A 12,799-nucleotide genomic window follows, 5' to 3' on the forward strand; every position below is an offset into this window, starting at 1 on the left:
CAAAAATTACAAAGTATACTGATACAATATAAAATTAGATTTAATATTCATTATTATTATAATTTCTTTGTCAAATAACAATGTATTTCATAGCCATCTGTTTTAAATATTGATCCACAAATTTAGTTAAAACTACAGTAAGATTTTTTTTGGTTGCATTTAAAAGGAATATCAGTCTTGTACTACTTAATTTTCCAGAAAAACGTGGTCGGACATTCTACTCCAAGATTCAAAAATGGTTCTTTGAGAAGTTTTCAGAGTATATTGAAGATTTTCAATTCCAACAAGAAGAGATTCATGTAGAAACTGAAGAACCACTTAGTGCGAAACGGTAGGAGGAATAATGTGGTATTTGTATCTCACTGCTTTCCACTGCGATAGGCGGGGTCCTAAATCCCAGGTCAGATTCCACAGTAACTGATTATTTTAATGAGAGAAATGAACATTAAAATCATACTTTCCCATAAAATTCTCTTGGTATTTTATTTAAGATATTGCTTTCAAATGGACAAGCAACAAGTAGCCTGTCTTTAAAGGGCATCCAGGACCTGTGAAAGCAAGACAAATAACTCTTCATCTCCCAAAGTTATGAGACATAAGTATTATCAAGAACAGTGTGGGATAGGAACTGGCAAGTGGAAACTGGAAACATAAATGTCAAATCAGATACAGTAAGGGAAAGGAAAGTTGTTTAAATTGAGTTAAGAGACAAAGAAATAGCTTTTAATCTCCAATAATATAAAGATCAAAATAACTTCATATTTTTAAAAGACTTTTCAAGCTTGGAATTCAGATGCTAGACAAATAAGTTTTAAAATAACAATTCACCCAAATATTGTGCCATGTTATCCAAATATTAATTTAATTTCCAATATACATATAAGCATATTCATTTACTGTCCCCACATTAAAGAGCTGATTATTTGTTTCATTAATATTGTAGTACTTTGAAAACACAAAAGCAAAAGAGGGGTTTTGTCATCATCATGACTTCTGTCATCATTTGTAGTTTAATAATTTCTTTTCCATTTAAGTTTAAAATTACAAATCAATGGAGTTTTTACTTCAGTTTTTCCATGTGATCCAGGAGAGCTCAATGTTAATTTATGTTATGTGGTTGTTAATTTAGAACATTAAATCTAATGAGATCCCAATGAGAGAAAATTTATTTGAATATTCTTAAGGAGAATTCCTCTTTCACCTAAAAGAAGCCATATCTACATACGAATATTTAAATTAAGCTTTTTGTAAACAATCAACATCATACCAAGATGTTTATTTTTGTAGCCCCTTACAAGAAGATCTGCAATCAGTCACAGGTTGTGCCTCCATGCACACCATACTGGCAGTGCATATTTGTTTTGTGAAACAGTTCAAGCATAAATGAAATAATTAAATTGCTGTTTTAATAATTCGTGGTTGCTATTGTTTTGAGTTGTCACAGAATGAAATTAAATTATGTAGCAAGATTGAGACAGTAATTGGCCTGAGTAGGTTCATTTTTGGTATTTCCGTTCTTGTGTCCTTAAATATTACTTAAAATAATTTCAGTGATGAAGATACCAATGCATCGGGCATGGTTTTCGAACCTGGAGTCCACGGACTCCTCTGTTAACGCAGGGGTCCATTGCATAATAAAGGTTGGGAACCTCTGGCATAGGGTGAGGCATCTTGAGCAGTTGTTTCATGAGAGGTAAAAATATGAACAACATCAAATCCATAACTTTGGTTTCTATATGATATGTTTACAAAACTTACTTATTTTTCAAATCAAAAACTGTAATAAGTTTGATTTTAAATGGTGCCTCATCAATTTATATTTTTCTAGGTTAACTGAAAATATGAGAAGATTAAGTAAGTATATCAATTTTCTTTGGGGGGGTGAGACAAACTTTCTGTAATGTGAAATTATTGGAATCATGTTACTAAACTCATGTTTTCAGTTTGCATTGCATTTCATCTTGTACAATTTTGCAGGCTTTCCTGCCATAAAATGACTTTAATTTTGTGACATCCTTCTAGCAAATTAATATTGTTAAAATCAATGTTAAGTAGGGATCTTGTTAGAGCATACTTATTTTTGAAATGAACAGTGTAAAGCCCATGTTATCAGATGTGCCCTTAATTATACTATTGATCAGTTATCTTTGTTTCCTTTCCAAAAATAGCAATGTGTGACTGTAGTGTTTTCACAGTTCATGAATATTATTAAAAATGTTGCTTGATAACCATGTTAAAAAATTCTATCACTTTTGGTCTTGAAACAGATAATATTGTCTGTTCACATCTTAATTAAACAGACATTAAAGAGAACATTAAAGCAGTTTTGCTGCTTTTTTAAATAACCCCAAGTAGTGAAGCAGTATTGATCTTATGATGTGATGAGGTGTCATTCACTGTAAGTTCTTCCTGCGTTTCATTTTAAGATTGTAAATGCATTTAAGTGCAGTTTCAAGTACATGTTCTCAAAATGGCAAAACTAGAATAGCTCTGTTCCAGTTTCCTGTCCAGGTCACAGATATAGGCCTGTAGGTCAGTTACAACTCGGCTATTCACTCTTTCATATCGTGCAATATGTCGCTGTTCAATAATACAGTTGGTTACTATTGCTGAGTCGTGATGAAGAGTCTCAGCCTGAAAGGTTGACTGTTTATTCCCTTCCATAGATGCTGCCTGACCTGCTGAGTTCCTCCAGCATTTTGTATGTGTTACCCTGGTTGCTATTACTGTTAACTTTATTAAAGTGAACATTGTAATTTAAAATAGATTTATTGTGGATTCTTAGCCATAGAAGTGATTTATTGTTGCAAAGAAAATATTCAGAAGAAGAATGGGGTATTTTATTGATTATATTTTTAAGGAAAGGCTGCAGGATCACTTTCTTTTATTTACTTTCAGAACGAGGTGCCAAACCAGTTACCAGTTTCTTAAAGAACCTGTCAGCCTTATCAAATTGGCACTCTGTATACACTTCAGTAATTGCCTTTATTGTAAGTAGTTAATGGTGTGGATTTGTTTAGCATGATATTGTGCATTTACTTTGAGATACAATGGTGTGGAGATTCCTGATCTGGCATAATTTCTGTGGATCCTCTGGAGAATCCATTGTAGTTACAGCAGAGAATTTGAGATCTGTGGAAATTTCACACAATTCTTTCTGACAGTGTCAACTATATAATTTTGATTGATGAATACAATTACACTGGGTCCCCTCCTCCTTCCCTTTCTCCTATGGTCCAACTCTCCTCTCCTATCATTCTCCTTCTTCTCCAGCCCTTGACCTTTCCCACCTACCTGCTTTCACCTATCACCTTCCAGCTACCCTCCTCTTCCTCCCCCCACATTTTTGTTCTGGCATCTTCCCCCTTCTGCTCCAGTCCTGAAAACGGGTCTCTGTCCAAAATGTCAACTATCTATTCATTTCCATAGATGCTGCATGGCCTGCTGAGTTTACCCAGCATTTTGTGTGTGTTGCTCTGGATTTCCAGCATCTCCAGACATTTTTTTTTGTGTTTATGAATCACTCTTTTATCTTGAATTGCCTTATTTTCACTACTGGGATTTGTTTTTGCTGAATATCTGAGTAGGTCTCTCACAGAAATATCAAAACAAGTATGGGGTCTATAATCCATGATTTTATTTGCCCGTTGAATTATATCATGGTGGATCTGCAGCGGAATCCTGCCCACCTAGAGTACCTTTATTTAATATCCCTTACCTTTCTTGGGTAGCAAAACTGATAGGAGATTTAGACTTGCTGGCATCAATCACTTTTTGTCAGAGCTATATGTAGATTTTCTCTATTTTGTGTGAACAGTCTTTTTCTGAATTCCCTTCTGAATGGGCTGGGTCTGATTTAAGGTTATAATCTTTTGTTTTGGACTCCCCGCCAGAGAATACAGTTCTTTTATCTGCTCTATATCTTCCATTCAATTCTCAAAAGCTCAATGATCTAGTTCTGTTTTCCAGGGCATTCAAGCTAATTCATATAATCCCGCTTTGTAATTTAACCCTTGGTACCCTAGTTACATTTTGTGACTACTTGCTGCTTTCCTTTCATGGGAATTCTTTTGAAGGACATTGCTTTGCCCAGTGTTTTTCCCAGTGCCTTGTAGAATTATGGTAGCTCTTTCCTAACCACCCATCCCCTGGTATACAGAGCATTAATGGATTCTATTATTGATTATTTTCCATACATGTCCAATACATATTGGCCATCTGTGTATATGTACAGTAATATCTCAGCACTGCCATTAATCCTACTTTCATTATTAAAAAACATTTTGTTATTTTTGCTCTCTAAATGAATGACCTCTTTATGTCTTGAATGAAATGTATCTGCTACAGTCACATGTTTAATATACTAAGTCTTATAAATTAATGCTCATTTCTATGTTACATATAGTGTTTTGTGATGTCAGCAAACAGATATATAGTTCTGTATTATGTGATATAACTTATTAATATGCAGTGAATTATTTAGACTCAAGCACAAGTTCTCCTGGAACACCACTCCTTCCAATTCATAATTCCAATTCAATGAAAGTTAATTTTAGTTTACAGATTTTGTTTTACATAGAGTCTTACTGAATGCCTCTGGAAGTCCATTTGAGTTACATCAGTTAACATTCTGCTGTCTGCCATTGGAATAAATTGTCCAAGAACATGTATTAGGTTTGTTAGACACCGAAGGTTTAATCAGCTCAAGTTTCTCATTAGTGTTCATTTCCTTACAACAGATGTTTGAGGAGCTGGTCTGTAATTTCCTGGTTTCAATCTCACATGTTTTTAAAATATTGGCAATATGCGTGTAGTTTTCCATTCTGAAAGATTTTATCTAAAACAGTCGCATTGTCTTCGTCAATTGGAGCAGCACTAAGTCACTTTCTGAAACCTGAATTGGTAACCTGTAATCAGTGGGTTACCATGGAATCGACACTGGCACTACATAGTTTACAGTGCGTATTAATCACATGCAGGATGGAAGTGAATGTATGGGAAAGTAAATGTGCAAGCAGAATGCAGATGGTTTACAGGGAGGTATTGATAGTTTGGGTGAGTGGGCAAAAAATGAGCAAACGGACTATATCTTGGGAAGTGTGAAGTTGTTTATTTTGGAAGGAAGAATAAAAGAACAGATTATTTTAATGGAGCCAAACTGATGCCTTGCACGTGGAGCACAGAAAATTAATACTCTTATGCAGCAGTTAATAGCGAAGGCCAAAGGAAGGTTGAGCCTTCAAGAAAGTTGGAGTATAAACGTAGGGAAGTCTTATAGCAAATATCCAAGGTACTATTGAGACTAGATATTGATTACTATGAACAAACTTATTCACTCTGTGTAATGAAAGGTATTAATTCATTGGAGGCATTTTGGAGAATACTCACTGGGGTGATCACAGATTGCCCTGTGAGAAAAGGTTAAACAGCTTGGGACTCAACTCATTAGACTTTAGAAGAATGAGAGGAGATTTTATTGAAACATACAAGATTATTTCAGGCTAGAGAGATAAATGCTAAGAGAGGGAGAGCACAGAACCATGTCACTGGCCTCAGAATAAGAAGACTGAGCTTTTGATATTCCTTGTCACAGGGAGCATGAGGACAATGTCCATCTATATATTTAAGGGTGAGAAAGATAAATTTCTAATCACTAAGTAAATACGGGTAATGGGGAAAGGTTGGGAAAGTGGCCTTGAAAAATGTCAGATTTGTCGTGATCCTGTTGAATGGCAGAGTTGGTTTAGAGGACTGAATGGCCTAGTTCTTATTGGCCATTACTTGAAACTGTTACAAGGATTAACCCTAAATAATAGTGATTGGTTAGGTACAGAGAATATCTGTATGTGTTGACAAGTACCTTTACTGGTTTACCTAACAAACACATGAATTTACACAATTAAATACTTGTGTAGACATCCACCAGGTTTCCCTGACCCTCCATGAGCTTTCAAATAAGAGAAAAGGTAATACCCAGAAACATGAGTCTACGCTGCCCTGGCGATCCCAATGTAATTCCCTCGTTTGTGATGTGGGGTCATCCACTTCTGCGATTGTTGATCTCCACAGAGTTGTTGCCACTTGTGCTCCCATAATCCTCCATTCTTACTCTTTTCCTTGTTAGATCAATCTGTGATGTTCCAATTTTGTTGGCTGAAGGTCATGTCGCTGATTTGTGTCAGCTTTTCATTGGATGTGCCCCAGGACTAGAAGTTGAATTGCATTATGACTGTTCCCTCTAGCCTTGTGCCTTAGGTGATTTCTTTAGTTCTGTCCTATTCAGACTAGTTCAAACCATTCTAAATAGGTCCATAAGACATAGGAGCAGGATTAGGCCATTCAGCCCATCGAGTCCACTCTGCCATTCCATCATGGCTGATCCCGGATCCCACTCAACCCCATACACCTGCCTTCTTGCCATATCCTTTGATACCCTGACCAATCAGGAAGTTGCCAACTTCTGCTTTAAATATACCTACGGATTTGGCCTCCACCACAGTCTGTGGCAGAGCATTCCACAAATTCCCTACTCTTTGACTAAAAAAAAATTCTCCTTACCTCTGTTCTAAAAGGTTGCCATACCCCCACATCCTCTCTACGTCCACCTTATCTAGTCCTTTCAACATTTGGTAGGTTTGAATGAGATTCCCCCCCCCCCCCACATTCTTCTAAATTCCAGTGAATACAGGCCCAAAGCTTACTCATATGTTAACCCCATTCATTCCTGGAATCATCCTCCTGAACCTCCTCTGGACTCTGTCCAATAACAACACATCCTTTCTGAGCTATGGGGCCCCAAACTGTTGACAAGTATGGCCTGACTGGTGTCTTATAAAGCCTCAGCGTTATCTCCTTGCTTTTTTATTTCATTCCCCTTGAATTTAAATGCCAACGTTGCATTTATCTTTTTTTAGCACAGACTCAACCTGTAAATTAACCTTCTGGGAGTCTTGCACGAGGACTCCGAAGTCCCCCTGCACCTCTGATGTTTGAATTGTCTCCCTGTTTAGATAATAGTCTGCACTATTGTTCCTTTTACCGAAATGCATTATCATACATTTCCCAACACTGTATTCCACCTGCCACTTTTTTCCTCTTTCTTCCAATTTGCTCAAGCCCTGCTGCAATCTCATTGCTTCCTCAGTAGTACCTGCCCCTTCATCTATCTTCGTATCATCAGCAAACTTTGCCACAAAGCCATAAATTTCATTATCTAAACCACTGACAAACAATGTGAAAAGTAGAGTTCCCAATACTGACCCCTGAGGAGCACCACTAGTCACTGGCCCCGAACCAGGAAAGGCCCCCTTTATTCCCACTCACTGCCTCCTGGCTGTCAGCCACTCCTCTATCCATGCCAGTATCTTTCCTGTAACACCATAGGATTTTATCTTGTTAAGCAGCCTCATGTGAGGCACCTTATCAAATACCTTTTGAAAATCCAAGTAAATGACATCCACTGTCTGTCCTTTGTCCACCCTGCTGGTTACTTCCTTGAAGAACTCTTAACAGATTTGTCAGGCGAGATTTCCCTTTACTTAAATCATGCTGACGACTTATTTATCTCCAAGTACCCCAAAACCTCATCCTCAATAATAGACTACAGCACTTTCCCAACCACTGAGGTTAGGCTAAATGGCCTATAATTTCCTGTCTTTTGCCTTTCTCCCTTCTTTGAGAGTGGGTGACATTTGCAATTTTTCAGTTCTCCAGGACCATGCCGCATGCCAGAATCAAGTGATTCTTGAAAGATCATGACCAATGTATCCATTATCTCTTCAGCAAGCTCTCTCAGGACTCTGGGATGTAGTCTATCTGGTCCAGGTGACTTATCCACCTTAAGGCCTTTGAGTTTGCCTAGGGACATTTTCCTTTGTAATAGCAATGGCATTCACTCCTGCTCCCTGACCCTCATGGACCTCTGGCACACTGCTAGTGTCTTCCACACTGAAGACTGATGCAAAGTACTCATTAAGTTCATCTGCCATTTCTTTGTGCCCCATGCCTCACCAGCATCATTTTTCAGTGGTCCAATATCAACTCTCACCTCCCCTTTACTCTTCATATAAATTAAAAAACTTTAAGTATCCTGCTTTATATTATCGGCTAGTTTACCCTCATATTTCATCTCTTCCCTTCTTATAGCTTTTTTAGTTGGCTTTTGTTGAATTTTAAAAGTTTCCCAATCATCCAACTTCCCACTTACTTTTGTTGCCTTATATTCCCTTTCCTTGGCTTTTATGCAGTCCTTAACTTCCCATTTCAACCACGGTTGCCCACCCCTGCCATTTGAGAACAACTTCTTTTGTAGGACATATCTACCCTGCACCTTGTGAACTATTCCCAGAAACTTCAGCCACCTCTGCTCTGCTGTCATCTTTGTCATTATCTCCTCCAATTCACCTGGGCAAGCTCTTCTCTCATGCCTTTGTAAATCCCCTTTATTCCATTCTGATATTGATACATGTGACATGCCTCTCCCTCTCAAATTGCAATATGAATTCAATCATATTATGATCGCTGCCTTCTAAGGGTTCCTTTACATTAAGTTCCCCAATAAGATCAGGGTTATTACCCAACACCCAGTCTAAGATAGCCTTTCCCATAGTAGGCACAAGCTCAAGGTGCTCTAAAAAGCCATCTTGTAGGCATTCAACAAATTCCCTCTCTTGTGATCCAACACCAACCAGATTTCCCCAATCCCCTTGCATATTGAAGTCCCCCATTACAATTGTGTCCTTATCCTTATTACATGCCTTTCCAGTTGCCTTTGCAATCTCAATCCCACATCTTGGCTAATATTTGGAGATCTATATATGATTCCCATAATGGCTTTTTACCCTTGCAGTTTCTTAACTTCACCTACAAAAATTCACCATTCTCTGACCCTGAGTCACCTCTTTCTAAAGATGTAATTCTATCTCTTACCAACAGAACCATGCCACCGCCTATGCCCTCCTGCCTGTCGTTTTAATACTATATCCTTTGATGTTATGCTCCCAGCTATTGCTTTGTTTCAGCCACGACCCAGTGATGCCCACAATGTCATAGTGACCAATCTCTAATTGCGCCATGAATTTGTCCACCTTATTCCGAATGCTGCACACATTTAAATACAGCACCTTCAGTCCTGCACCCTTCGCCCTTTTGAATTTTGCCTTGTGGTACAATTTAACTTTTTGCTCTGTCTGCATCTATATCCAATCATGGTGTTGTCCTTCCTTCATTCATGTTACATTCATCATCTACTTATAAACATGCTGGTTCGTCCTCAACTCTTATCATATTGGTTCCCTTCTCTCTACCATATTAGTTCAAACCACTCACACCAGCTCTAGTAAACCGGGCCGCAAGATTATTGGACGCCCTCAGATTCAAGTACAACCTGTTCCTTTTGTACAGGTCACATCTGCCCCAGAAGATGTCACAATTATCCAGAAATCTGAATCCCTGCCCCCTGCTCCAATTCTTCAGCCACACATTTATCTGCCACCTCATTCTATTCCTATCCTCACTATCGTGTGGCACAGGCAGCAATCCCAAGATTACTACCCTTGAGGTCCTGCTTCTTAGCTTCCTTTGTAACTCCCTGTATTCTGTTTTCAGGACTACCTCCCTTTTTCTACCTATATCATTGGTAGAACGACCAGTATGTACCATGATTTCTGACTGCTCACTCACCTTTTTCAGGATATTGTGAATGCATTCAGAAACATCGCAGACCCTGGCACCTGGGAGGCAAACTATCGTCCGTATTTCTTTTTCATATCCATAGATTGCCTATCTGTACCTTTAACTATAGAGTCCCCTAATACTGCTGCCATCATCTTCAGTTCCCTACAATCTGAGCCACAGGGCCAGACTCAGTGCCAGTGGCTTGGCCGCTATTGCTTCCCCCAGGTAGGCCCCCCCTGGAAAAGTACTCAAAATGGAGTAGTTATTGTTGAGGGGGACAGCCACAAGGGTGCTCTCCACTATCTGATGTTCTCTCTTCCCTCTCCTGACAGTCACCCATTTATCTGTCTCCTGTAACTTTGGGCTGACTACCTCCCTGTAGCTTCTATCTACCACCTCTTTACTTTGCTTAACAAGACAAAGGTCATCAAGTTGCAGCTCCAGTTCCTTAACACGGTTTCTAAGGAGCTGCATCTTGATACACCTGGTGCAAATGTGGCCAAGGGTGTGGCTGTTAGTCTCCCGGATATCCCACATCTGACAACCAGAAGAGAACGCTGCTCTGCAGACATACCTCTTATTTTCTCAAGAGTTAAATAAAGAATGAACTTATCTACCTACCTTGCCTCCGCCTGTTCTCGCTGAAGCCCTGTTGAGCTAAAACCTTACCACTCTGGCTCAGACCACTCCCATGATGACCGTTTCACTGGATCATACCCCGTTTTCAAGGAGACTGGGTTTTTAAAGCTCTTCGCCAGACTTGCATGGGAACGCTTCCACTGTGTCTGCACAGTACTCCGATCAAAGCCTCCCATTGAAAACATTTCCTGCTTTTTAAAGCTCTTTACTGGACTTGCACAGGAACACTTCTACTGCGTCTGCACAGTGCTCCAATCAAAGCCTCAGTCAGTCAAAAACTGGGCCCAGATGACCAGATCACAGGTGTTCCTTCTGCAAACCTTCCATTTTACATAATGAACAGCTAGTTATCAGAGTATGGTCATATTTAGCGGGTCATTGGCAAAAGTCCTTGTTGCCGTGTTCAACTGTTTTGAGCAAGTTATCCTGGCTCAAGAATCAGTTCACAAAAATGGCAGCTGCAAATACGGTTGCAAAATGGCTGTCTCCATTCCTGCCACCACATGGCAAGGGTAAAGACTTTGCTTCGTCTGTTTCCACTCCCCTTGTCCCATTCCTGTTCACTGATTTGTAGCTTGTGGTTCTTTCTGGCTAACAACACTGATACGAACTTCTCTGCTGATTCTGAGACCGGAAAATAAATTTGACTTGCAAGCTTTTTTGAGGCACAGCTCTTCAGGGTTTCCAACTGATGGCTGTCTGTTAAACAGAGTTGACCAGATTTCTTACTGGGAAAGCTGCCTTCTACTGTTACTGCAGAGTCCACGGCTCACTCCAGTAAACAGCTTAGAACATAATCACATTGTTAATCATTTGATTTATCTCACAGGAATTTTCAGTTTATAAAAAAAGTTGAGAAAATGACTCCTTAATAATCCTTGATACTGATAGATGTTGAGAATTTCTTCACCAGAAATTATTTATGAGAATTTTAATTTTGAGTGTAATATCTTTATGGGTATTCTGTATATGGACATTTTCTGGATTTTGTTGTAGATATTAACTTAGTTTACAAAATACCTAACATTTTGCTGGTATGGCGAAGGGAGGGAATCTAACTGTTTTGCGCTGTGTTTTTCAGATCTACATGAATGCTGTGTGGCATGGCTGGGCCATTCCAATGTTCTTGTTTCTAGCCATTTTGAGATTGTCTCTAAATTACCTCATTGCAAGGTATTAACACTTCCATTGCTTTTTACTGCTGTCTAAAATTAATAAAATCTAATGGCACTTCAGTACTTTATCGGGCTGGGCAATTTTATTAAAGCATGTGACCCACCCCATAATGATCTAGATTTAACAACTGGATTATATTAGAATTTAATTTTCTTAAGTCAGATTTTGGAAGGTTTCCATACTTAAAAATATGGAGAACTTAGAATTTCTGTGAACTTATGTCCCACAAAAGGTTGGCTTCCAAACTAAATATTTTATTTTATGCATTTGGGTGAATTGCTACATTTTCAGTTTAGTTTTCAGTTCAGACTAACTGTAAGCGTAATTGTGATGATGTCAAACTTTTAAGGTAGATAATAATAATAGCAATGTGAAGTTGTTGTCATTTACTTTCTCTAAGGGAGTTCTCCCTTTTCATTCATTCGTTATTAGAGGATAATTTTACAGTGCATAATTAACCCACCAGTGTATGTTTAGAATGTATGAGGAAACAAAGCATCTGATGGAAACCCACGTGATCTTAAGGAGATGGTGCAACCTCCAGACATAATACCCAAAGTGAACCTGGCTGTGCTCGAGTTGTGTCATTGAGCTCTGGACGTCAGTGCTTTTAGACCGACACTTGTGGCTATTTCTTACAAACCAGTGCCAATGCCCGCCATTCAATCTGATAATAATGTTCCAAAGATTGTAGAACTGTATTCGGTCCTTTATTAGCAACCAGCAAAACAAACAATCTTGAAGTGATGAAACTTATGGAACTAAGACTAGCGATACTAAATGTACTTAAGTGCACTTCACCAAAGTAAATTTAAGTGATTTCAAATGTAATTAAGCGTAACTAAGTGGTCAACAAAAGATATGACATCCGTCTTAGTTCCAAACTGCCCATAACAAAGCACGAATGAATATGTAACTTATTCCCTTTGCTTTTACCACGCCATTACTCACATGACTAGTTACCATAATACACATAATAAGCGCGCAACAATGCAGATAGAGAACAGATGCGTGGCTCCTGTGACATTAGCCAAGAAAGCCTTTGCGAAGCATTGTATCCAATTCTAAGGAACTTACAAGTTTAGGCTTGTAAATTTGATCCCATTCTTCATGTTTATGATGTTCTTATGTGCCCAAGTCCCAAACTGAATGTTGGATGTTACCTACCCCTGGTTTGTGTCTGTAGCTAACTATTACCTGAATTCCTCTGCTAGCAATGTGTTGGCTAAGTTGACGAAGACTGGTTTTGTTGCACTTGGCATTTGCGTGGTTTAACTTGGCTGTTAAGACATGGTAACATATTTAGACC

The 12,799-nt window shown here is 38.7% G+C and overlaps 1 protein-coding gene across 4 annotated transcripts in view; it reads left to right on the plus strand.

Annotated features, from left to right (window-relative positions):
- Nucleotides 1-12,799, plus strand: part of gramd4a (GRAM domain containing 4a) — a 163,928-nt gene that overhangs the window by 119,771 nt on the left and 31,358 nt on the right. For all 4 annotated transcript variants that reach the window (XM_063072575.1, XM_063072576.1, XM_063072577.1 and 1 more), the window contains 4 exons: nucleotides 199-331; nucleotides 1,829-1,854; nucleotides 2,899-2,990; nucleotides 11,396-11,487. In XM_063072575.1, coding sequence (XP_062928645.1) covers nucleotides 199-331; nucleotides 1,829-1,854; nucleotides 2,899-2,990; nucleotides 11,396-11,487 — 343 coding nt within the window. The remainder of the gene's footprint in view (nucleotides 1-198; nucleotides 332-1,828; nucleotides 1,855-2,898; nucleotides 2,991-11,395; nucleotides 11,488-12,799) is intronic.

The sequence above is a fragment of the Mobula hypostoma genome, chromosome 20 (assembly GCF_963921235.1).
Source record: "Mobula hypostoma chromosome 20, sMobHyp1.1, whole genome shotgun sequence".
Lineage (NCBI taxonomy): Eukaryota > Metazoa > Chordata > Chondrichthyes > Myliobatiformes > Myliobatidae > Mobula > Mobula hypostoma.